Here is a 25,359-nt window from a genome sequence, read left to right on the forward strand (position 1 = left end):
GCAGGGTGCGGAGTGGGGGGTCTTCCTGCTAGGGTTGTGGGGAGGTGCCTGGGAAGGTGAGGGGGACAGCCGGCGCCCTGCTCCCACACCCCGTGTTGACGGAAGACAATCAAGAGTTCGTTTTCGGACACATGACGTGGGAGAGGCCTGTCAGATGTCCAGTGGGCATTTGGAAAACCGGAGTCAGGAGCACGTGGGAAACGTCTGGGCTTGAGGCATACATATGGGAGTCACGCACACACAGGCGATATTTAAAGCCAGGGGCATGGAGGAGGTCGCCTGGGGAGAGGGCTCAGAGGCAAAAAACAGCCCGGACCAAGCCGGCAGACGAGAGGAGAGGAGGAATCGGCCAGGGAGCCGAAAAGGAGCGGCCAGAGAAGCTGGCGGGGAACCAGAGGGGCAGGGTGCCCTGGAAGCCAGAGAAAGAGTTTCCAGAGGAAGTGGTTCGCGCTGTGAAGGCTGCTGCGAGCCGTGGTAAGACAGGGCGGCAGAGCGGCCACTGGATGTGGCCACGTGGGAGTGACTGCAGGCCACGCAAGAGCGACGCTGGCGGCGTAGCCAGGGAGAGCAATCTTCCTCCAGGCCCAGGACGCACTGGCTCCTGGACCCCGCCCCCTGCTCTTTCCAGAGAACCAGCAAGCTCAGCACCTTGGGTTCCAATTCTGGCTCACAGACAAGTGAGTTCCTTCCTTTGAGCTGCATTTTCCTCACACTAAAATGCAGAAGGTAATTCCCACTTCCTGGAAATCACTGATGGGGGCGGAGGGGGATGTTAACGAAGGTTCTAGGGAAATGGCAGCGATTACGTAACAGCCATTATTATAATCCAAACAGCACTCGCTGAGATGTCAAGGTGCCCTCTCCAGGTGTGCCGGGCTGGGTCTGCGTCACAGTCATCTGCCATCTCCGTCCCGCTGCCTTTCCTGAGTCTGAGCCGCCAGCACCTGGCCGCTGAACCGGCTCCTAACAGTGCCTGCTCTTGTGCTCCCCCACCCGGTAACACCACTTCCCTGGTGGCTCCCCAAGCTCTTAGGATAAAACAGTCCTCCTTCCGTGATAAGGCCCCGGGGGACCGGGTCCGGCCGCCCTCTCCCGCATCAGCTTGCGCCCTCTCTCTGTCCTCATTGGCTTTCCTTCCGTTTCTCTAACGTTCTGGCCTGCGGTGCCCGTTCCTGCCACAGGGCCTTTGCACAGGCTACTCCCTGTGGTGACCAACTGGACAAATGCACTTCTGATAGGTGGATGGCATCTTTCCTTTCCTTCCTCACCCTGTCCTCTCCTCATCATTCCTCAGCTCTCAGATTTATGCCACTCATTCAGGTAAGCCTTCCCTTGACCCCCTGAAGAGCTGAAGTCTCCCCACCACGTTATGCCTCATTACAGCCTACCCTTTTCTTCTAGGCAATGAGCCCTCTCTCGAATTTTGTATTTCTTTGAGGAAATCACTAGAAGTTTCTGTTTCCTTTTTTGTTTCCTGTTTCTTAATGAGCAATCCGAGGGCAGGATTTTGGCTGTATCTCCCAGCACTGGGCCTGTATATTCATGAGGTGTAAATATAAACATATTACCTCATTAATGCCCACCCACCCCCCTGCCAGGGAGGTAGTGAGCTCCCCAACCAAGAGACTGAGAGACGGGACCTGACGCACTACCCTGCCGGGGTCTGCGGGTGGGATGCGCAGGTGCCGTCGGCCACGCTGTCCTCAGCGGCTCACTCTCACTGGGGGAGGGGAGGGGCTGGCCACCGCCCGCTTACCCAGAATTGAGGAAGTAAAACACGCAGAGCTCCTCCGGCAGGGTCCTGGACAGCCTCTGCGCGTAATCCACCAGGCTGTCGTGCAGGTAGCGGCTGTTGGTGTTGAGCACTTGGTTCTGCTCATGCGCCGCCCGGACCACGAGGGGGTGGCAGTGCCCGACTGGAAGAGGCCCCCTCAGTCACCCGGCCGGGTCCCCCCAGGCCCACGGCGTCCCCCCCAGCCCAGTCTGTAGCCCTGGCCCGAGGAGACCCAGCTGCGGAGGGAGAGGTGAGGGGAAAGGGGAGAAGGGTGGTGCTGAAGGCGGGGGGGTGGGGATGGTGGAGTGAGGGAGAGGCAGGGTTTGGAGAGGGAGACTGAGAAAGGAGTCCCTGAGATTCTGTCAGAAGGGATTATCTGGGAGACCATGGGAGGAAACTCCATCTTTAAGGATGCTTCGGGGGCCTTGCACTTACCATGGGGGGCGGTAGGGGTGGTGGGGGAAGGGGGTCCACCAGCAGGCCTGACCTTACCAGGCAGTGGGATCGGAGTTAATTTTGATTGCCAAAGGCCAAAGATAATGGATAAGAGTGATCTTGGATTGAGAGGTCAGGATGTACAAGGCACATTCAAATCAAGACATGTGAATATCATGTCCTCTTCTAAAACATCTTAGGCTAGGTAACTATTCTTTTCATGTCTGTTTTGCACATGAGGAAACAGAGGCAGGGAAATGAAGGAACGTGCCCAAATCACACAGCCAGCAGTGAAGAACAGGGATTGGAACTCGGGCCCTGTGCTGAACCAATCTGCCTGCTAAGCCACAGGCTCTTTTCCTTCCACCAGCTCTGGTGCTCCCATCTGGATGATTGAATTCCTACTTCAGTTTCCTGGCCCAGCATCTGAGCTGGTCCCTGGGGCTGTAGCCCTTCCGGGAGCCCCCGTGCACTTGGCCAGCTTGACGTGATGGCTGGGCCAGCTCCTGCTCGCTGAGCTCTCTGGCAGCCCCAGGCTGGACTGGACCGCCAGACCTAGGCCTCTGACCCCTGCCTGACTTAGCATGGCCACTACTTGGAAACTTCTGCAGCTACGCTGTGAAGACTGTGCCTCACCTGGGCGTGGATGCTGGCACAGCTCATCGTGGGTCTCCCACCCCCTCTGCGGCCTCAGGACACACTGGGTTCGGGTTGAGGCCTCGGTCTGCCCACTCCACTGGCCTGAACGACAATACTAACCGTGGGCCACGTTGTTGATGCAATCGAGATACTCAGCCCCCTGCTCGTCGTACATGTACTGCCCCTGGGCCCGGACAATCTTAACAGGATCCTCCGGGAAAAAGAGTCGGCAGGAATTGCTGTGGGGATAGGTTAGGAGTGGGCAACCAGGTCTGAAGACCGGAAGGGAAACGTCTGTCCATCACAGGCCTCCCCTCACCCCTTCCCAGTCTCCCGAAAGGAGAAAAGTTCGAAGGCGCACGTGCTGCTTCTCTGCCTCTAGTGGCTGGAGAGGGGGGTTAAGAGGCAAGAAGTTGCTCAACACTCAATGGCTTCTTAAATCGTTTCAAGGCCACACGTCATTTCTGCCTGGGATCCCGGGGAAGACGGCAGCCCCAGACCCACGGGGTCCCCGGAAGCTCGTGCTTCCTTCCTAGCACGGGAAGGAGAGAGGGCACCCACTTCAGGTGGCTGGCTCTCGGCTCTCAGCTCCCGACTCTCGCCGCCGGCCAGTGGCCCAGCGGCCCCGCAGGGCGCCGCCTCCCGGCTCTACCCCGCGGCTCCCCACCCCCACCCCCCCCTTCGGCCCCTTCCCGGGTGGGTCGCTCTCGAGCCAGGCTCAGGCCCTCTCCCGGGGGCAGAGGCTTCCCGGCGAGGGCGTCAAGAGCCCAGGTTGAGGCGGCGGGTGAGGGCGGCCCGGGGAGGACAGGGCAGGGCCCACGGCAGGGGACTCCCGGCCCGCGCGCTTCCGAAAGCCGAGCGGAAGCGAGCCGGGGTGGGCCGGGGTGGGCCGGGGTGAGCCGGGGTGAGCGGGGGCGGGGCCTGGAGCGAGCGGGGGCGGGGCCTGGAGCGAGCGGGGGCGGGGCCTGGAGCGTCCCCGGCCGTGCGCGCGCGCGCCGTGCGCGCGTGTCCCCCCGTGCGCGCGCCAGCGCCTCCCCGTGCGCGAGCGCGCACCGCCCGCCTCGTACCCGATGAGGCGCCTCCTCAGGCCCAGAGTCTCGGCCTTCGCGCGCTGATCCGCGGCCATGGCGGGGCCGCTGCGGGTGCTGGGCCGAGAGCCCGCGCCGCGGCACAGCGCACGGGCAGGGCTCTCCCCGGGCGGCCGCCGGCTCCGAGGCCCCGCCCCGCTTACGCCCCGCCCCGCCCCGCCCCTCGGCGCCTCGCGCCTCTCCATTGGCCCGTTTCACCCAGCTCGTTTATTCATTCGACAAGCAGGCCTGGCGGGCCCGCGCCCCGGAGTCGCTCTTCGGGGGTCGCCGCGCGGGAGCTGGGTTTGCGCTCGTCGAGCCGACTGCTGGCCCGGCCCGGCTCCCCAGGACGCGTCCCCGGGGCCCCTGCGGTCGCCCAGCCCACCTGCCGGCTGTGTCCCGGGCCTCGGGCTCAGCTCCTGCGTCGCTTTTCCGTGCCTAAAACGGGATGCACCAGGATGGGTGACAGGACACCCAGTCTTGGGCCTGGTACGCAGCCGGGGGCGTCAAGGCTGGAGAAGCTGTTAGCTCCTCCGGGGCGGGGCCTCGGCCTCCTAGCCCGGCGAGCGGGAGTGACCCCAGGGCCCCCACCCTCCGGCCAGAATCCAGTCTAGAGAATCGTGCATTGTTTAGGCAGGAGAAGTTGGGAGGGCCATAAGGTCTCCTGACCCCAGCGAGGAACTGAGGTCCTGGAAAGGAAAGGGCTTTGCCGGCAGACCCAGCAGAGCCTGCAGCAGAGGCTGGGCTCCACCGCAGGCCTGCTTGGCTCCCAGCGAGGGAAGGATGAAGAGAAGGCGAAGGGGCTGGGAAGCTAGGAGACCAGGGCTGTAGATGCCCCTGGGCTGGAGCCCTGGGACCGCCGGCCTTAAGGAACCCTGCAAGTGGAGGCTGCTGCCTCTCCTTCCTTTCCTGTATCCTAGCCCTCTGCTTCGCTCCCTCCTTGCTGCTTTCCCCCCATCGCTTCCCCATACAATTGTAAAATGCCTCAGACGTTCATTCAGGAATATTTGGAGTTTCTTATTTTTAATTGCAAAGGGGTATTGAACCCCTTACATGATTCCTGAAAAAAAAATTCCTTTCCCAAATTAATTGAGTTTGCTAGGGGCCTAAACTTCTTTTCTGAGGGTCCCCCCCCATCCTCCATGTGTGAAATCTGAGTGGGACCCGGGTCACTGGTTTCCTCAGTGTATCTGTGCCTCCTCTTTGGTGGAGAGGCCCCTAAGCGCCCCCATGCTGTGCCCTGCAGTTCTGGCTTTTAATGTCCTGTGTGTGTGGTGGGGGATGTGAGTGTGCCTGAGAGCCCAGTTTGGTACCCATCTCTGGTCTGTAACCCTGCAGCCACAGCCGAGGCCCAGGGCAGCTCAGAGAAGGCAGATTGACTCAGGAGCTTTACCTGCCTCAAGGTAGAGGGTCAGAAGGCTGCGGTTGGGTTGGCCCACACCTCACCTGGCGAGGGCCAGGGGGAGATACCAGCTGGAGGCCCGAGCAGCGTGGGCCATTTCCTGGGCCAAAAGTATCCCCAGCAAGGAGCAGGGTCCCACCAGCGCAGCATTCATGCAAGACTTGGCTCGTCTTCGCCCCTGGTTCCTGGACAGGTAACCTCTACATGCTGGTAATTTCATGGTGTGTCTGGACCATACCTGATAGTTCATATGCCAGTGAAAGGATGGGATAGGGACAGCCACACCTGTAGACTTTTTTTAATTAAAATTTTTTTTAAACAAATCGATTTTATTGATACATATTAATAAAGCATACAATTATAACCAAAGTGTATAATCAATGGTATTTGGTATAATTACCTAATCGTGCTTTGATTACTTCAATCATTATTAGAGTATTTTCATTATTTCAATAATAATAAACAAAAAACAGACAAACACACACCTGCAGTCTTAGGGTAGGGGGTCTGGCCACCCCGGAAAGACCAACCAGGTGATTAGGAGTTTGGGACTTTGAGTCACCTCATCGCAGCCCCTCCTGACATCTGGAGTCAGAATGGAATTGAGTTACTGCACTACTTGCAGTGGGGGTCAGAAGCTAGTTGGAAGTTGAAGTTTTAGATCCTGATGCAACCTGGCATGCCTCCTCTCCCCCCTGCTCGGGAAAGCCAAGTCCTTCCTGTCTCCAGGGGGCTCAGCCCGCCTAGGTCCGCGAGCTCACACCCAGCCGCGAGCTCACACCCAGCCGCGAGGCAGTGCCGGAGGCCTAGTGGACAGAGGAGGGCAAGAAAAAGTGGCTGAAGCATGTGTGAGCCGGCGGCCTGGTGCTTTGCAACAGCGGCAGCTCTGGAATCCTTGGAAGACTGAGCACGGGCAGGCCTGTGCCATGCATCTCGAACATTCCCTGCCCCTGCCCACTGAACGCCGGGAGTATCCCCGCCCCATCGTGGGTCAACCACGAGCATCCCAAGCTTTTCCTGGTGTATCCCAGGAATCTGGACAAAGGAGACCTGAGGAAGCCCCCTCCTCTTGGGCCTCAGGTTCATTCCCAAAAGGGGGATAGGGATCTTTGTGCTCAGCTTGGCTTCCATGGCCCCAGGGGGGCTCGAGAAACGTGCTTCCCTCTCATCCTGAAATGGGCAAGTTTGGGGGCAAAGCTATCCTTTGTGGCAAGGAGACCTGAGGCCCAGCTCTGACCTTGACCTTGAGGTTCAGCTCCGAGGCAGGGCGCTTCCCAGAGTCTCCACTGGGACTGACCTTTGAACAGGTTCCTCCCTCTTCTACAACTACCTGAGGACTCAGCAGGCTGTAACCTTTGAAGTTTGCCAGCCTGGGATTATAAGGTAGGAGGCGCCAAGGGAGTGGCAAAGGACCAAGAAGGGCCCACCCTGTCCCAAGGAGCAGGAAAGGGACACCCCTCCTTGGGCGTGTGGGGAGCGGGGAGCACAGGGCTTCTGCCCCTCTGAAGGCCTGCCCACCCATACAACCTTATGGGGCTGCCTGGCAGGCCGCACCCCCAGCCAAGCCATTCTGGAAAGACAAATTAGAGGGCATCGAAGAACCCGAGTCCAGTCCCAAGCCCGCCGCCCCTTCCTGGCTGTGCCACCCCTCAGCAGGTGACTGCCCTCTCTGCGCCTATATGTAAAGTGGAGATTGTGACACCTACCACGCTGGCTTCCTTCCCAGGGCTGGTGAGGGGACCACGAGGTATCCAGGAGGAGCGATCCCATCCACAAACTGTAAAGTGCAGCGGATGAGCGCGGGTTCTGCCAGAAGCCGAGAGGAGGCCTGGACACTCACCGGTGTGCATCCACTATCACAGCCTGTGGGGATTTGAAACTGGATGGACCCCAGAAAATCATCTTCTCAAAGCTAATCTATTCCGGTGGGTGTGAACCTATTGCAAGATTTTTTTTTTTTTTTTTAAGATTTATTTATTTATTCCGGCCCTGGCAGCTTCTTCTTTTTTCTTTTGCTGTCTCTTCACTGTGTCCATTCGCTGCGTGTTTTTTCTGTGTCTGCTTGTCTCCCTTTTGTTGCATCACCTAGCTGCACCAGCTCTCTGCGGCGCATGGGCCAGCTCTTGCCTTCACAAGGAGGCCCTGGGACAGGGACCCAGGGCGTCCCATATGGTAGAAGAGAACCCAGCTGACTGAGCCACAGCCACTTCTTGTATGATCTTTTGAATAGGGGACTTCAGTTAAGGAGTGGCTCACGGCAGATCTTAATCCTCCTTACCGGAGTCCTTCTTCAATGGGCTGAAGACAGAGAAAAAGAAAGGGAGAGCCACAAAACCTGGAAGAGAAGGGAGACTGGCAGATGCCGCCGCAGGCCTTGCCATTTGGCAGGGGAGTCCCGAACCGCTGGCAGCTGGCCCTCAGAAAGAAAGCATCGTCTTGATGAGGCCTGATTTGGACAGTTTCCTCAGCCTCAAAACTGTAGGCTTGTAAACTCATAAATCTGCATTGTTAAAAGCCAATCTGCTTTGAGCAGCACAGCAAACTAAAAAGCCCCCCTGGGTTTCTCTCCTCTTTCGTACTATGGCTGTTTTAGTTTGCCGAAGGGCTGCCGATGCAAAGTACCACAAATATTTTGGCTTTTATAAAGGGGATTTATTCGGGGTAAAAGCTTATAGTTCTGAGGCCATAAAATGTCCAAATCAAGGCATCATCAGAGGTGCTTTCTCACCAAAGTCAGCTACTGGTGACTCTGTTCTCTGGCCACGTGGCAAAGCAAGATGGCCGCTGTACTAGTCAGCCAGAGGGGTGCTGATGCAAAATACTGGAACTCTGCTGGCTTTTAGAAAGGGTGTTTATTTGGGGTAGGAGCTTACAGACACCAGGCCATAAAGCACAGGTTACTTCCCTCACCAAAGTCTATTTCCACGTGTTGGAGCAAGATGGCTGCCGACGTCTGTGAGGGTTCAGGCTTCCCGGGTTCCTCCCTTCCAGGGTCTTGCTTCTCTCTGGGTTCAAGGTTCCTTTCTTCCTGGGGCTGGCTTCTCTTTCCTCTGTGAGCTTACTTCCTGGGGCTGGAGCTTAAGACCTCAGCATCAAACTCCAACATTAAAAACCCCAACATCAAAATGCTCCAACTCTGTCCTTTGCCATGCCTTTTGTCTTAGTGATGTGGCCCAATCAAAGCCCTAATCATAGTTTAATCATGCCCAGGTACAGACCAGTTAACAAACATAATCCAGTATCTATTTTTGGAACTCATAACCATATCAAACTGCTGCAGCCGACGATCCCTGCCTTGGTCTCTGCCTTCCCCTCTAGAATCTGTCTTCTCTGGAGCTCAACTGTAGGGCTTGTCTACTTCCGGGCCTCCTCTATCAGCCTCAACTGCTGCTGCTCCACTGTCTTCCTGAGCTCAGCTGCAAGCTATCAGGCATATGCTCCTCTGTCCCTGGGCCTCAGCTCTTCGAGCTTCTCGGGGATTTCTCTTTTCCCAGCTCAGCTATGGGTGAAACTGGATTCCTTTCTCTCACATGGCAGGATCAAATACTGCAGCTTCCTTTTCCTGTGTGTGTGTGTCTCTCTCCCTTTATATTAGACCCAGCAAGAGGGCAGAGACGCGAGCTGGCTCATGCCCCACTGATGTATCCAATCAAAAGCTCTAAATCGATCTTATCAAGTACTCTGATCAAAGAACCCTCAACCAAATTTAATGCAATCCAAGGCCCCCACAGGAATGGATTGGTTAAAAAATATCTTTCTCTCTTTGGGATGATCAAATTCGGACTGTCACAAGGGCTTTCCCTGGTGACAGAGACCACTGAGGCAGCAGCACAGCCTGCCTTTACCACCAGTTCCTTAGGGAGACAAAGGGGTGGGGGATGACATATTTCCAGTACTTTTCTGTTCAGTGAAGTGGCCGCATAGCAGGGGGCTGGCTAAGGGGCTGCCCCTACTGTGGCCCTCTCTGGCCTCAGTCCTCAGAGGGGGAAGGCCTGAGACCCTGTCCCTGCAGACCCCTCCTTGGTCACATCACCCTGGACATGCTTGATTTTGCCCTCTGTGGGCACATTCGCTGGGTCCTTTTCCCAGGCTTGTCAGAAGGACCAGGGGTGAGAGACTGTGCCCTGGCTTGTTCTTGGGAGTGGGCAGGAGAGGGGGAGCTCAGAATCATGGGTTCTTCCTGGGGCCTGACCTGTCCCGGGTTCTAGGCATATTCTCCTGCAGCGACCCTCACTAACCCACAATCTAACTGGCAAGGATCGCCAGCCTGTTTCTCAGAGGAGATGGCGTATGGAACTTTCTACGATGGCTGCAACAAGATCTGTCACATTTTCTCCTGTAAAAAAAAATGTCAGTGCGTTTCCCACGGGGAGGTGGGGAGGTCTGCGTCCCTCCCCTTGCATCTGGGTGAACTTCTTACTCTGGTGGGTAGTGACTAGAGGCTTGGCTGTAAAAGGTGATATAGCTCCCGCCGGCCCCCTGCCACTTGGAATCTGGCTTCCACGCTGAGGAAGCCCGGGCCACGTGGAGTGGCCGTCTGAGGTCCCAGCTGGCGGCCAGCACTGCTGCACTTGGGAGACAGGGGATCTTCCAGCCCTAGCCGTCTGCCTGCCACTGCCTTGGGGGGCTCAAGTGGGAACCTCAGCAGAGCCCACTAAGTCCCAGAACTGGAAAGGAGAAATAGAAATGATGGTGGTTTTAAGGCAACAAGTCTTGGGGTGATTTGCAACAGGGACTGATAACCAGAACAGATGAGCACATAGGCTCAGTGGCACGATGTGACCAGCTCGAGGGCTCAGCTGGTCCGTGGTAGAGCCAGGCTTGGAGTCTGCATCTTTGTTACTCCAAACCCCAACTTTTTTCTTTTTTTTTAGGTACTGGGGTTGGGGATTGAACCCTGGACTGCGTGTGTAGGAAGCTGGCACTGAGCCACATTGGGTCCCCTGAGTTGTTTTTTTGGTTTGCTTGCTTGTTTTTTGGAGGCACTGGGGACCGAACTTGGGAACTCCCGTGTGGGAAGGAGGCACTCAACCATGTGAGCCACATCTGCTCCTGCAACCCCATCTTTGCCCTGATCCCGTTTTCAGGGACAGTCCCCCTTTCCCTCCCCACTGGGCAAGGGGCAGGCTGAAACCTCACCCAGAGATGCCCCCGGGGCTGCCTGCGAGAACAAGCACACCCAGACACGCATTTATGGTTTATTACACGCAGCGATATCCCATACACAAAAGGCGAGGCCAGGACGGGCCGGGAGCTGGTGGCTGGGAACCCTTGTCAGGGTGGCAAGCCTCTCTCATGTTGCATGGCCAGGCCCCACTGCAGAGCCCTGCTTAGGCCTGCTGGGAACAGCCCTGGAGTTTGCTTTGTCTGCACAACTCGCGGGGAACACCGCTTTTGGTGGGCCAATTACAGTTCTCCTGGGCCAGTGAGACCCTGAGCGCAGAGCCAGACCCATCTCCTCTGTCCGGGCAAAGCCCCATCATGTGCTCTGGGCGGTGAGGAGAGAGAGGCAGGAGCCAGCAGCCAGTCCAGCCCGGGACACACCGTCCTCCGCAGGTGGGGATCACTGGGCTCCCCGCAGCTGGGCCCCTCTCTCCCAAGATCACAGCACATGTGGCCACGACTCCTGGCTGGAGGACACGTGGGGCCACAGCAGGCTGGCTTCCCGAGGTCCGTGGAACTCAGGCCTGGCCACCTGATGGGAGCTGCATCCACTTGGGGGTGGGGGGGGGTGTCTCCCACCGCTCCCAGCAGCCGGTTGCAGGCGCTGGGACCTTGAGTCTTGTCCCGCCCCGGCAAACCCCGAGTGCAGTTTGCCCCGAGGGGCCGCAGCCGGCTGGAGCTGAGTCCGGAAGCTGGGGAGGCCAGGACCTGCTGCGGCTGCCTCCAGGCTCCGGCGCTCTTGGACGCGGTGGGCACGAGCTGTGACTCTCCGCTAATCCGCAGACGGCAGGAGGCCCAACCCGGCGTCGTCCGGCCTCGCCCGAGCCAGGAGCCATTCTCTTCTCGTCTCTTCCTGGAGAGCCAGGTCCTACGGGTGCCCGCCAAGGACACAACTCCCCGTCCGCCTTCCCGCCAGCTCCGCGGGCCGATCCTGCCGGGGGGCCAGGCTGGCTGCGTTCTCAAAAGTTAAAAGGCCACAGGGTGGCCGTGTCCCACGAGAAATGATCAATATATTACTGTTTTGTTGGTTTTTTTTTTTTTTTTTTTTACAAAAGTTCAAAACGTCCACACTGGCCTGTGCAGGTTGTGAGCCGGGCGCGGGGGATCACTGGAAAGGGAGGCAAAGCTGGGGCTGAGGAGGGGGCCTCAGGGCTCCGCCGGTCCCGCCCCCTGCTGGGCCACCCTTCTCCGGTGAGCGGCTGTGGCCCCCCGGTCTCCCGCTCCCAGGGCTCCTGACTGCCACTCCCTTTGGTGGCGCAATTCGGGCAAAGTCCGAGGAGGCACTGACCGCTCTGCGTGGCCACGGGGTAGGTCAAGTGCAACCTCCCAGCATCACAGCCTCGGGCCGCGTGACGGCAGAGCCAAAGCTAGGCTGATGCGGGGGACCCCAGAACTCCGAGTGGGGGTCCACCCCTCCACCCCCCACCTCCCACCGCCCCTGCGAGCCTGCCACGGGGCCCGCCCTGCGAGATACCTTATGCCAGCAGCCAGGCACCGGCAGCCCGTCGGGGCCCTAGAAAGGAAGAAAGCTTCAGCGGCGGGGAGGGGCGGATGGGGGACAGGGCCTGCTCAGCTCTTGGACACCCAGCACAGGCCTCCCCCAAGTCGGTGGGAGGTAGGCCCAGGGAGCTCCCGTCTCTTCCCACCCACCAGGTCACGGGGACCGAGGGCCCCTAGCTGCCGGTGTCCCCAGAGCGTTCCCACAGTGCTTTGTCGGTGCCTCTGCTCTTTCAGGATGGCTGACCAGTGACCAGAGACACAAGGACACCGTGGAGTATCAGGTGGCAGTCTGGACATTTGTTGGCCTGGAGGAGGGCCGGGGGCTTCCCCTGGGGGCCCGAGAGATTTCAGGCTGAGGACAGGACAGTCTTCCAGAATGTCTCAATGCCAGGTGGTGAGACTCCCACCCCCCATCTGGCCTGTCCTGTGTCTGGGGACCCATGTGGAGGGGACACAGTAGGCTTGGGCCATCCGGGCAAGTGGACAAACCAGGGGGACAGGCTTCCTCGGCCAGCCTGGTGGGTGGCGAGTCGAAGAGCGCTGATGGGTCTAGAGGGCCTGGGAGACCCCAGGCTGGGACACGCCTACTCGGTTGCAAGGTAGACGCAGCCAGGGTCTTACACCCCCGGGGCAGGCCCGAGGCACACAGGCTGAGGACCAAAGGGGAGGGGGCGCGGAACAGAAAGGAAGGCACAAGCGAGGAAGGGGGGGGCACAGGCAGGGGCACAGCAGCCCAGCACAGCACGCAGCAGGCCAGATACCGTACCGCAGGGCAGGGCCGCGACCCAGGGGCCCCGCGCGCCCCTCACTTGCCGCCACGCCTAGGAGTCTCCTGTTTCAAAGACAAAGGCTCACTACTGACTCGAAGGACCTCTGGGCTCTGACGCCCCTCTGGAATTCTCCTGCGTGCCCACGCCCAAGGCCCGGCTGGAGGACCCTCCCCCACACCCCTCGCTGGGGTGGCCAGGGACGCTTATTTGGTCAGTTCTAACGTGGAGACTCAGCTGTGCTGTTTGTCGTGTATTTTCTGTCCTCGGCTAGAAGAGTGAGGCCCGTGAACGTTCTAACGTAGGGAAGTGATTTTGGTTGTTTGAGGCCCTGGGTCTTGGGGGGTGGTCTTAGGGAAGAACAAAAAAGGAGGGGAGTTTTGTGAAGGAGGCTCAGGGGTGGGGGTTCTGGGGCATGTGGAGATCTGGGGGCCAGGGGGTTACCCCCCATCCCAGACCAGAAGAACATTCTTCTGGCAGGAAAGACCTGAAAGGAACGGTGCCCTTTAAGGAAGAGGAAACTGAGTTTCACCCAGTCTTGCCTCAAACCTGGAGGCAGTCAGCCCCAGCTTGGGGCTCCAGGTGGCAAGGACCTGGGGGTCTGAGCACCTTGCCCTGGCACTGCTGGGTCCCTCCTTCCCAGGGTCCCCTCCCAGGGAGTCCCTGATTTCCCTGAACTCAGCAGCAGGTCGAGCCCTTCTCCAGCCCCAGCCCAAGGTGGACGCCCCGACTCAGGCCAGCCCTGGACTTGACTAAATAAGGGCAGAGACCCCGACAAGCAGTCCCCACCCTGGGGCCGGCCTCCACCTTGATGAAGAGGGGGTTGGGTCCTCCAAACCCAGCCCCTTGGGAAGGGCAGGCAAGACCAGAGTGACCGGAAGCCACAGTGACCGCAGCAGCGTGGGCACCCGGGCCAGAGCCAAGGTGAGCGTGAGGCCAGGGGCGACCCTGGCTGCAGGTGGCAGTGGCCTGGGCTGGAGGCGGGGGGGCCTGTCCCGTTCCAACACCTACCACAGGGCACGGCTGGTCCAGGCCCGGCGGTCCCGGTTCGCCCTTCTGGCCCTTCACTCCTTTCCGGCCGGGGATCCCGCGTTCCCCCTGCACAGGAAGGGAGGTAGGGGCACAGCCATGGCTGCCAGGCTCAGGACTGCCCCCTGCCCTGCTGCCCTCCTCCCAGCTTGGCCTGCCCCTCTTCCCTGCCTGCCCCAGCTCCTCTGCCTGCTGGCTCTTGCCTCCCACTTCCTTTCTGCCTACCCCTTCTTCTCTCCCCCCTCCCCATCTCCCCTCCCCACCCCCATCTCCTGGCTGCCTGCCCCCTTGTCTTCCTGTACTTGCTCCCCACATGCCCTCACCTTCTCTCCACGTTCACTCCGCTCGCCCTTCTCTCCTCGGGGTCCGGGGAAACCCTGGCGAAGGATCAAAGGTTAAACCCGCCTGATGAGGTCTGCCCTTCTGTTTCCTGTTCATCTCCTCTCTCATCCCTCCCTCCCCATTCCCTCCACGCACAGTCGCCGCCCCCGGCCCAGCCTCAGTCGTCAGGGGACACGTACACTGCATACCAGCGGACACAGGGGGGACGTCTGCATTTAGGACACTGGCACTGTAGGTTTCTCTGGACAGAAGCCCCTCAAGCAGATCTGCGGGCTCTCAGGTCACAGCCACATGCAGCAGAGACCCAGGGAACCCATGGAACTTTGTGTCACCATCTTGGACAGACTGAGGAATGGTGGCCTCTGTTCACCCACCCTTGTACACCCAAACCCCCACCCATCCATACACTCATCCATCTGTCCATCCATCTAAGCAACGTTGCTAAGCATCCACGAGGAATCAGGCTGTGAGCTGGACACTGGTCTCCCCCCGTCAGTCTCTTGGGAGAGGTAGTGGGATGCAGGGGATGGTGCACAAAGCTCGTGACAGAGGACCTAGCTGGAGAGTTCCTAGGGGGAGGGGCTGGCTGTTCTGTGCAGGTGTGAGGGTCCAGGGACACTTCTGGGTGGAGTCTCCACTTCAGCTGGACCTGGTGGAGTGTGAGAAGGGACCAAGAATTCGCAGGTGGAGCTGGTGGGCATGGCGGTGAGCTGCCGTCTTGACCTCGAGGCGCCCACAGTCACAGGGGCATGGAGTCTTTCAGCTCCACCCCAGCTACCTCCCCAGTTCCAGAGCTCGAACTGTATTCAGTTGTCTTCTTCTCTTGCCCCTTCTCATTGGGGAATATGGCTCTCCCCACCAGAAAACCAGGCTAGAGTCCTTTCTCTTCCTTGTCTACAGTTGTTCTCCAAGGCAACATTCTTTCCTCAAAGTCCAGTGGAGTCGCTGCAGCCCTGCCCCGGGTGCCATGGCAACCTGATCTTCCTGGGACTGTCCTCCCTTCTCACAAGCCGCTGTCCCCACCGAGCTCCTGGAACGTGACCAGGACTGGCCAATCAGGGCACTGCATTCCTATGGCCAACCGACTGCTTCCAGGTTGACCGAACTAAAGTCAATGAATCAATGAGACTTCTTCCAGAATAGAAGAACGAGGAAAATATCCTTTCTCCTGGATTTGGGCCAGGGAGGATCCAGGACTGGAACTGTTGGCTCCACTTCACCACCAGGCATGGCTTGGGAACAGTGCCCACACGGGATGCCGAGACGAGAGAGGGGCCTGGTTTCCGGGGACATGGTTGAGCCCCTGGATCCATGTGTTGTACCTCTGGGCTTGTCAGTTACAGGTCAGTTTAAACCAGTTTAGGGGGTGGGAGGTATATGGGGACCTCATATATTTTTAATGTAACATTAAAAATAATTAATTTAAAAACAAGGAAAAAAAAAAAACAGTTTAAATGGTGTTTCCTATCATTTGCACCAAAATAAACTTGATCCAAATCAACCTCAGGCTAATACTTGCCCTCATCTCCTTCCCACATTGCCCTAGCTAAACCTTCTTCATTTCTTACCAGGATACGACAACAGCTTCTTCTGTATCACTCCTCCAATCCATTATACACCTGTCTGTCTATCCATCCATGCATCTGCCCATCCATCCATCCATCCACCATCCATCTGTTCAACTAACCATCCATTCATCCATCACGCCATCCATCATCTATCCATTCATCCATCCATCATCCACCCATCAATTCATCTGTTATCCTTCATCCATCATCCACCCATCTATTCATCTGTTATTCTTCATCCATCCATCATCCATCCATCTGTTCATCCATCATCCACCCATCATTCACCCATCCATCCATCATCCATCCATCCATCCATCCAACCATCCATCATCCATCCTTCATCCACCCATCATCTATTCATCCATCCATTGTCATCCACCCATCATCTATTCATCCATCCTCCATCCATCCATCCATCATCCATCCATCCACCCATCGTCCATCCATCCATGTATAAAGCACTACTCTGTACTGTGCACTGGACTTGGCTCAGGGACACAGGGAAAATCGGTTAGCTATAGTCCCAGCCCTGGGGACGGGGGTCACACCTGAGCCAGGTTCCTGTCTGGGCAGCACGGGGGCAGAAGCCACACACAGGGGCACCCAATTGCAGCAAATGATGAAATACTTACATCTAGTCCTGGCTCCCCGGGTCTGCCCTGGGGAGAGACAAAGAGGGGGTTGAGGAGTGGGGTTCTGGGAGCACAGCTGTGCAGCACTGTGGTTTGGTCGCCAGACATGGGGGTAGGGGCAGGTAGAGACACAGGACAGGGCAGATGTGGGTAGAGCCTTGGTTGGCCCAGGGGGCCCTTGGGGTGCACGGGCTGAGCCCCAGGGCCGAGTGACACCACAGAGTGTACTGCAGGGGCAGGGGAGGGGGCCCAAGGAAGGCAGTTACCTTCTCTCCTTTGGTTCCCGGCAGCCCAATAAGGCCCGGTGGGCCGGCTGGCCCCTAGGGGAGAAGGACGGGGTCAGGGGACACGCAGGTTATTGGAATTAATGACTTGAAGGACAGACAAGGCTCATGACACTCACAGGCAGGCCCCTGGGGCCTCTCTCACCCGACGCGCCCTTTTCTCCCTTGGCTCCGTCCAAGCCCTGGAAGCGAAGGGGACAGCAGTCAGGTGGAAGCGTCGGACAGACGGCAGGACAGAGCACCCGGGGGCCTGTGTGGGAGCCGGGGAGACCCTGGCGGAGGGGCAGCCTCCAGCCTGGCTCACTCCATGTCGCAAAGAAGCAGGCAGCCGTGGGGTGCGACGGGGCTCCCCAGGACTCATGGAAGGTGGCGTGGCCGCGCCCATGCCGCAGGGAGGGAAACGGAGGCCCGGAGAGTACAGGGATAAGGGGGTCACACAGCCCGGACGTGGCGGAGCTGGGTGTCCCACAGGGGTCTGAGTCCCATCATGATCTGGAAGAAGCCTTGGGACAAATAATAACCAGAAGCAGGACCTGCTCTGGCCTGGGGTTCCACGGCCCTGAGTCCCGCCATTTGGCCCGGGAGCCAGAGAGGCAGGGATGTGTCCCTCCCAGGGCAAATGGGACGCGGATGGGACGGGCAGGGCGGCCAGCCACCTCCCCTTCCGTGCCCGTCTCCCGCGGGCAGGAACCCCTGGGCAGACCACACTTGTGTTTTATTTTTTTATTTTTTGAGGTACCAGGAATGGAGCCAGGGACCTTGCATGAGGGAAGCCAGCGCTTAACCCACGGAGCCACCCTGGCTGCCCCGCACGTGTGGACTGAATGTAAGAGGGACACGACCTGAAGTACGATGCACCAAACCCAAGGCTTCCTGTTCAGGCCGTGGGCAGTGGAGAGAAGGGTGCGTGTGGGTGGGTGGGGGGGGGGGGGAGATGGGGGGGCAGGGAAGGGAGGTCAGGGAAGACAGAGGAGCGGGCCAAGGGAGAGAGGCATGAAAGGAGGGGAGGGAAAGGTGGGCCCCGCGGCGGAGCGAGAGCGAAAGGGGGAGCCCGCAGCGGGGAGTGGGGGCCTTCCAGGCCACTGTGCGATCCACCCCTGGGGGAGGGGCAGGGGGCCGGGGCCCCTCCCGTGGGGCTTCCACGCGGCCCAGGCTGCAAGTCTGAGTGGGTGGCGGGGTTTCCACTCGCTCCCCAGCGCTCACCTTGGGACCCTGGATTCCCGGGAGACCCTGGAGGAGGAGACAGCGGGTCAGAAGGTCCTTTCCAGCTGGGCCCGGGCTCTCCGGGTGGTCACACCACAGCTTGCAGGGCCACACCCCTTCCCGCGGTGGCCCCGGCCTCGGGAGTCCCCAGGTCCCTCCCGGCTCTCCCCAACGTGCTCCCCCGCTTTCCTCACAGCCCCGGGCCCATGCCCACCACCCTCTTTGTATCCCAGCTGCTTCAAGGCAGACGGTCCTTACCATGGGGCCTGGGGGCCCGGGGGCTCCGGGGGGGCCGGGGGGCCCTGGCTCTGCTACCATCTGGGCCTGGGAAGGGGCCAGAGTCGGCTCAGCCACCCGCCGCCCCGCTGCCCGTCACCCACTTAAACTTGCCGGGTGCTGGGGGGCACTTCTGGGTGCCAGGCCTGAGCAGTGGGAGCGAGGCCCCTCCCGGCCCCGGGGTGGGGCCCGCGGGCGCCTGTGGGGTCTCAGAGGGGCGTCAGGGGCTGCCCGCCTCCCTGCGTGTGGTCAGCCCGGGCGGCCCCTCCGGGGTCCGAGCTCGGCCCCTGCGGCCCAGGCCGGGTGTGGGAACCCCGGCGCCCCGCGCGCCTTCTCACCAGGCTGTCCTGCAGGCTGTCAGGCGCCGACTCCCCTTTGTCCCCCTTGGGGCCGTCGATGCCCTGCCGGATGGATGGACGGGAGGCCGTGAGCTCTTTTGCCGTTCCCAGAATCGCCCCCCTTGTGCGCGGCGACCTCCCTTCCCTCCCTGCCCCGTTAGGCTCTCAGCTCGCCCTTGGCCGCTGGGAAAAGCGTCCCCGGGTCGGCGTGGCCTGCCCCGGGGGCTGAGCCTGCGGGCAGGTGGAGAGCACGCACAGCTTCCGCACCGCTTCCCCTGGGAAGCAAGCAGGGGCTCTCCAGCTGACAGCCGCCCCTCTCGCCCCTGTCCGCGCCTTCACTTGAGCGGAAACCGTCCCCCCATTTTAGAGAGGACGCGGCTGAGGCCTGGGGAGGCCGAGGGAGGGAGGGGCTGGGGGCGCTCGCGGCCTGACCGCCGGCGCCTCGCTTTCCAGTGCTCTAACCGGGGAGGGACGACTGCTCCGGCGATCAGCAAGCCGGCCTCCCCCACCCGCCTCCCAGCGCCTCCCGCTCGGGCCCGGGGGCCCCGCCCTGCCACATACCGGGGGGCCGGACAAGCCCATCTCGCCGGCTTCCCCCTTGGGTCCGGTTGGCCCCGGCTCGCCTTGGTCTCCCTTCGGTCCTTTGGGACCCTGGAAAGCACGAGAACGTGGGGCAGCGGGCTCGGCGGGCGCTCTCGCTTCTACCCCGGTGGGTCCCAGAGCTCGGCCCCAGCAGGTCGGGGGGCCGGGAGCTTTGGCCCCAGGCACCAGGGCCTGGTGGAGGAGGGGAGCGCGCACCCCAGTTCTTCACAGCATGTGGGGTGGGGGGGAGGATCTCGGGAGCCCCGGCCCCCACCATCCACCTTGCATCCCCTCCACCCCTTCCCCCAGCCTTCAGGACGTGCCTGAGGCTGGGAGCCGGGGGTTGAAAACGCGCCCGCGGGCGTCCAGCGCACCGGGAAGGGGTCTACGCGGGACACAGGCCCGACACCCACCCAGCAGCCCTTTGTTGAGCAGGGTAAGGGCGGCTCGGCCTGAGAGTTTCCCACAGCTAGTCCTCCCGGCAGCCGTTACCCTCCTCCCCACCCTGGACAGGAGCCGGGGGCTCCATGGACGGGAGCCGCGCCGAGGACCTGAGTGGCGCTGCAGGGCTGCACGCAGACAGCGGGCTCGGGGCCTGCGCTGTGGAGCCCCCACATCTGTGGCCCCGCACACAGGTGGCTTGTGCCCCACCCCCACAGAGCCCGACCCCAGGGACGTGACAGGCCCAGCCAGAGACCTTCTCTCCATCGATTCCAGGAGTGCCGGGCAATCCAAGCTCTCCCTGGAAGGGAACAGAGGGGAAGAGGGGTTCAGACCACTGAGGGGGAAGTGGCTGTGGCTCAAGCCATTGTGCTCCCACCTACCACACGGGAGGTCCCGGGTTCGGTTCCCGGTGCCTCCCGGGGAAGACGAGCTTGACAGTGGGCTGGCGCAACAAGATGACGCAACAAGGAGACACAAAAGGAAACACAATGAGAGACCCAACAAAGCAGGGAGCGGAGGTGGCTCAAGTGATTGAGTGCCTCTCTCCCACATGAAAGGTCCCAGGTTTGGTTCCTGGTGCCTCCTAAAGGGAAGATGAGCAGATACAGAGGGTGCACAGCAAATGGACCCAGAGAGCAGACAGTGACCGCCGACACTGAGAGGGGGGAGAATAAATAAATAAAATAAGTCTTAAAAAAAAATCCCGCCTGTGGGCCCCAGGGCAGGGTTTGCACCGGCTCTGCCAGTGCCTTCTGGGCGAGGCAGCCGGGTTGGTGGCTGGTATGCCCCAGGCGTGGAGGGTGGAGGCTCGACAAGCAGGCCCTGCTTCCCTCCAAGTCTTGGGCTCCTTGTCCCGAGAGAGGACGAAAGGGCGTGGGTCGAAAGGAACGGCCGCGAGGATTGACGGCCCGGCTGGGACGCCACGAGGGGTGGATTTGTGGGTCTCGGTGTCAGGACGAGGCTTGCCAGGGCCCGGGAAGGGTCCGGCTCGGTTATGAAGGAGCAGGGGCCCCGGGAGCCAAGGGGGGGCTGCAGGAGGGAGAAGCAGAGGGGGGCCTGCTGGTGAGGAAGGGGAGGCGGGGGGCTTGGGGACCACAGAGCTGCAGTGGCACTGACCTTGACTCCGGGGATCCCTGGTGGCCCTGGGGGTCCCTGTGGCCCGGGAGGACCCTGCGTGTGAAAGTCAGGCTGGTCAGGGTGTCGGCAGGGCCGCCCCCCATCACTGCCCGCCTGCCCCTGCACCCTGGGCCTCGGCCGCCCGCTTCCCAGCCGTCAGGTCAGGCCACACTGCACCCGCCTCCCCCTCTTGGGCCCCAGGGAGGGCCCGTGTGGGACCCAGAGTGCATGTGCCCCCAAATAGAGATTCTTCACAACACCCCCTGCTCAAGAGCCTTCGGTGGCTCCCTACGGCCTCTCGGAGCAAGCTGGAATGCCCAGCTGGCCTTCCAGGCCGGCCACAAGCCGTCCCCAACTCTGCGGCAGCTTCTGCCCCGGTCTCCCCGGTAGGGACGCTGTCATCTGCAGCCCCAGGACCGACTCTTGCCCTCAGCTCCTGCCCTGGCCCTCACTTCCTGCAGGCCCACCCTGCCCCTACTACTCATCAGTACCCCCCAACCCCAGGACGGCCCAGCAGCCCCCTCGACAGCCCCCAGACTCATGCCCCTCCCCCTCCTCTCTCCAAGCCGCCCCCTCTCAGGGGCACAGGGTCGCCCCCTCTCCCCGCACCCCTCCCCTGAGCCCAGGCCGGGCTCCCACCTCCCAGGAGGTCCAGCTCCTCTCCACGCCCACTTGCGCTCACCTTCCACGCCGGTCCCTAGCTAGGTTTCCCCCACTGTCTCTTTTAATTTTTTATTTGAAGATAATTTCATAGCTATAAGACAGCTGCAGAAACTACACAAAACCTATCCAGCGAACTCTACCATACCCCCGCCTGTCAAACACCAGATCCGCCGGCTTTTAACGCTTTGCTACCTTTGTGGTATCTATCTATCTGACCACCCACCGATTTTCTAAGCACGTGAGGGTAGGCTGTCTACCTCATGCTCCCTGAGCGCATAATACTTCCACGCACGTGTCCTAAGAACAAGGGCCGCCACTTAGGTAACCACCTTAAAGGGCAGTGATCAAGTTCAAGAACTTTAACAGGGATCTAAAACTTAGTCCCAACAATGTCCTCCAGGATGATATTTTTTGAAATAGAGAAGATGCAGGTTTCCAGAACAATCATGTGAAAAATAGAGTTCCATATCCCCCCATTAGGAACACCTTGCATTAGTACAGTAACTGTTTTACAATTGATGAAATAATTATTATAATTAAACTACTAACTGCAGTCCATAGTTTACATTAGAATTTACTGTCACACGGTCCTATGGTTTTGTTTTTAATTTTATTTTGGTAACCTATATACAACCTAAAATTTTCCCTCTGAAGCACATTTAAGTGTATAATTCAGTGCTGTTAATTGCTTCTGATGCTGTGCAACCACCACCACTATCCAGTATGATTTTTTAATGTCACTTCTCTGCTCCAAGAACTATGGCTGCCACTGCCCATGCAATCGAGTCATCATCCCAGCCTGGCACCCGTAACCCGCCTCCCTGCACTCAGAGAGCTTCTCGTACGAGGCTCCCAGCCAGCCTGGGACCCGCGGTGCATTGCGCATGCGCTGGGGCCCACGCCACACCACGCAGGCGGGGGCGGGCTGTCGTAACCATCAACGTGTACTTCCCTGAGGCCTGCGGGAGAGCACGGGAATAGAAGCGCAGGGGGGTCACGCGCATGCGCAGGCTGCTGTCGGGTAACCACGCCTCCCTGGCCCCAGTTCCGTCCTGTAGTAACCAGTGAGCAGTGGCGCCCCATCTCTCCACGCGGGAAGGGTGCAGGGTTGCCAGCCAGAGGCCACACATCTCCGGGGGCTCCTGGGCGGGCCTTGCCACTCTCACCCACGCCCCAGCCGTCGACAGGAGACCCAGCCTCCTGGGATGGCACCAGGCGGCGCTCTTCCTCTCTGCCATGGCCTTGGGGGAGCTCCGGGCCCCAGGAGCTGCTGGTTCACAGCAGCCCTTTTAGCATCCTGTGGTCCCAACCCTGTCATAAATCCTGCTGCCATGTCAGACAGCTAGCGAAGTTGGGAACTTTGTGCTAGGCTGGCCCTCGTGCCTTGGGTGAAAGAGCGGTAGGCGTGTCCTAAGGAAACAAACAGCAGGGACATGTCCTGGTCCTTAGGGGTGGGGACAGTACCTTGAAGGCGTCCAAGATCTTGCCGTCGTAGTCAATCACCACGGTGTCTCCCTGCTCGCCCTTGAGGCCCGCTGGACCCTGGGGCAGGAAGAAACACACACATTTCAGGCAGGGGCTCCACGGGCGTAGGAAGCGGGCAACAGGCCGGCCTCCTCGGCCACAGAGGAGGTCAGCAGGAGAGCCCGCCCCGGGCACGTGTGTGCCATGCCCAGTGCGTGCCAGCCCGTGGGGTCACCCAGCTGGGCTCCCACCCGCAGAGGCACGCTCAGCACTCGCCCTCCGGCTCTCGGACAAATGTGCCCCAGGGACCGGGCAGATGGCATGAGGGAGGGGGGGCGGTGGGGGGCCGGGGCTGCAGAGGGGACGCCCCACCCGGGAGTCGCTTCCACCGGGGAATTCAGTTCCACCAAGGCCTGGTCCTGATTTTTATGCAGAGCTCTTCAGAGTTTTCAATGTTGGCAAAAACGCCGTGAGGGCCCAGCTGAAGACATTTCTGGGCTGGAGCTGGCCCCTCGTGCCTCCCTTTCACAGTCCCGGGAAGAGGCTGCACGTGCCAAGCAGTCACTGTCCGCATTCATTCCCGGCCACAAACCTATTCACGCGCGCACGCGTCCACGCACACCCACCCACCCACGCACAGGCCGACGCCGGCCGTGACCACAGCCCCCCACGGCCAGGCCTGCGCCGTGCCCTCTGTGGTGGTCTGCGGCCGCGGGTTGCCTGGACCATGCTCCTAAACGGCCCAGCCCTGGGGAGCGCAGCCGCTGTGAGTAGGACCTTCAGAGGAGGCTGCCTCAGGGAAGGTGTGGCCACCTCGATCGGATGGTCTAAATCCTACCCCTGCAGACAGACCCTCCTAAGAAGGAAATTCAGATGGAGAGAGCGAGCCCCGGAAAGCAAGACGCTGAAGGGTAGGAACTTGGAAGAGAACGGAGAGGCGAGGAGGCCGCCACGGGCGCTGCCACGTGGCAGAGGAGCCAGCACCGAGGACTCCGGGAGCCAGCCCTGGAAGCCAGTGCTCAGGAAGACGTTTCCGTGAAGAGGGCTTGATTTGGACTTTCTGGGCCTTAAAACTGTGATCTATTACGTTCCCATAGTTTAAGCCAGCCCACTGCGTGGTGTTTGCTTGAGCACCAAGGAAACTTAAAATGATCACGCACGCCCACGCCCACACAGGCCCACGCCCACTCACGCCCACGTGCACTCACGCCCATGCCCACTCACGCCCATGTGCTCTCATGCCTGCGGGCACCGATGCCCACATCCACTCATGCCCACGCCCACACACGCCCATGTGCTCTCATGCCTGCGGGCACCGATGCCCACATCCACTCATGCCCACGCCCACACACGCCCATGTGCACTCACGCCCATGCCCACTCACGCCCACACACACCCACGCCCACACACGCCCATGTCCTCTCATGCCCACATCCACTAACGCCCATCCGCACTCACCCCGTCCACAAATGCCCACGCCCGCTCATGCCCATGTCTACACATGCCCACGCCCACGCATGCCCACGCCCACTCATGCCCACGCCCACTCACACTCACTCATGCCCACGCCCGCTCATGCCCATGTCTACACATGCCCACGTCCACTCATACCCACGCCCACTCACACTCACTCATGCCCACACCCACTGATGCCCAAGCCCCCCTCCCTTCTGATGCCCACTTCACGATCGAGGCTGCTCTTTCCTGGGAGGAACCTGAGGGGCCGTGAGCTCTGGGCTCAGGTCTGGGGCGCCCCCCGTGGAGTGGGGAGATGCAGCCCAAGCCTCTGCCGCCCGCCGGGGCTGTGCTGCCTGCACTGACCCCACCTCCACCAGGGCTCTGGGCCCCCGCCTGCCCACCTGAGCTCGCGGGCACGGACCCGTCTTCTGGGGAGGGCTCCGAGTCAGGTAGGAAGGGGAGGGGCGCCAGTGCTGGGGCTGCTGCGCCGGGCGCAGAGGCCCCCCCAGAGGCCTGCTGGCGGGGCTGGTTAGTCCTCCCGGCCAGCGCACAGGGAGCCGGCGTGTCTCAGCGAGGCCGCCTCCAGGACGCGCGCCCTAGCCGGGGTTGAGAGCGCGCACTCCTGCCCCAGGGCTGGGCGGCGCGCACAGGAGAAACCTAGCAGTGTGCGAATGACAAGGGTCTAGGGGGCGTCCACTCTGGGGGGAGGGAACGGGGTTTGGGGACTGGTGTTCCCCGCACCCCTCTTTGAAGGTTTTACGGAAAGCACGCACTGTGAATGAAACGGGGTGCAGTCGTGCCCCAAACCGCCCCCATCAAAGGCAATGCGCGGGCCACACCAAGGAAAGGAGTCCACGTGGGGGAGGGGAGCAGGGAGTGGGACCCTCCTACATTGTTTAACATTTTGTGGGATCTATGTATCTTTTAAAAAAAAGATTTCAAAAAATGGAAAAAAACCAAATCGGTAATAAGTTATTGTAAAAAACCCAAAGTCCAACCTCTGGGTCCCCGTCGCTCCCACCGGTCTAGGCCATGCCCCCACCCCAAGGTCTGCTGGAGCTACGGGGTCCCCCTGGATGGTGACAGGGTGGGTGGGGGGGGCGGCTGCTCACCTGGGGCCCTGCGGTGCCATCGGCTCCCCGGAGGCCGGGCTCCCCCTGCGGAGACACGCGGGTGTAGACACGCGGGTGTAGACACACGGGTGTAGACA

The 25,359-nt window shown here is 60.4% G+C and overlaps 2 protein-coding genes and 1 long non-coding RNA gene across 6 annotated transcripts in view; 1 reads left to right on the plus strand and 2 right to left on the minus strand.

The window, feature by feature from the left end:
* PHYKPL (5-phosphohydroxy-L-lysine phospho-lyase) overlaps nt 1–4,054 on the minus strand; it is a 20,704-nt gene extending 16,650 nt beyond the window's left edge. For 2 of the 3 annotated variants that reach the window (XM_058283131.2, XM_058283128.2), the window contains exons 1-3: nt 3,916–4,054; nt 2,969–3,087; nt 1,757–1,916 (exon numbers count right to left, since the gene is read on the minus strand). In XM_058283131.2, coding sequence (XP_058139114.1) covers nt 1,757–1,916; nt 2,969–3,087; nt 3,916–3,974 — 338 coding nt within the window. In that variant the 5' untranslated portion in view covers nt 3,975–4,054. Of the gene's footprint in view, nt 1–1,756; nt 1,917–2,968; nt 3,088–3,409; nt 3,643–3,915 lie in introns of those variants that run through there. The other variant, XM_058283139.2, reaches the window with a different exon arrangement.
* LOC131274847 (uncharacterized) lies at nt 1,916–15,661 on the plus strand. Of its 2 annotated transcripts, none has more exons than XR_011647189.1 (3): nt 1,916–2,024; nt 7,044–13,671; nt 15,019–15,661. It is a non-coding gene; the product is annotated as an uncharacterized lncRNA (long non-coding RNA). The 2 variants fall into 2 exon arrangements; XR_009182168.1 differs by lacking the exon at nt 1,916–2,024 and having other exon boundaries at nt 6,712–7,242; nt 12,215–13,671.
* COL23A1 (collagen type XXIII alpha 1 chain) overlaps nt 11,500–25,359 on the minus strand; it is a 395,557-nt gene continuing 381,697 nt past the window's right edge. Inside the window, exons 16-30 of the mRNA XM_058283157.2 lie at nt 25,262–25,306; nt 22,692–22,769; nt 20,565–20,618; nt 19,702–19,746; nt 18,984–19,073; nt 18,423–18,485; nt 18,067–18,132; nt 17,809–17,835; nt 16,725–16,787; nt 16,588–16,641; nt 16,322–16,348; nt 14,100–14,153; nt 13,759–13,845; nt 11,955–11,993; nt 11,500–11,588 (exon numbers count right to left, since the gene is read on the minus strand). Coding sequence (XP_058139140.1) covers nt 11,586–11,588; nt 11,955–11,993; nt 13,759–13,845; nt 14,100–14,153; nt 16,322–16,348; nt 16,588–16,641; nt 16,725–16,787; nt 17,809–17,835; nt 18,067–18,132; nt 18,423–18,485; nt 18,984–19,073; nt 19,702–19,746; nt 20,565–20,618; nt 22,692–22,769; nt 25,262–25,306 — 795 coding nt within the window. The 3' untranslated portion in view covers nt 11,500–11,585. The remainder of the gene's footprint in view (nt 11,589–11,954; nt 11,994–13,758; nt 13,846–14,099; nt 14,154–16,321; nt 16,349–16,587; nt 16,642–16,724; nt 16,788–17,808; nt 17,836–18,066; nt 18,133–18,422; nt 18,486–18,983; nt 19,074–19,701; nt 19,747–20,564; nt 20,619–22,691; nt 22,770–25,261; nt 25,307–25,359) is intronic.

Source organism: Dasypus novemcinctus, chromosome 2 (genome assembly GCF_030445035.2).
Source record: "Dasypus novemcinctus isolate mDasNov1 chromosome 2, mDasNov1.1.hap2, whole genome shotgun sequence".
In the NCBI taxonomy this organism is placed as follows: domain Eukaryota; kingdom Metazoa; phylum Chordata; class Mammalia; order Cingulata; family Dasypodidae; genus Dasypus; species Dasypus novemcinctus.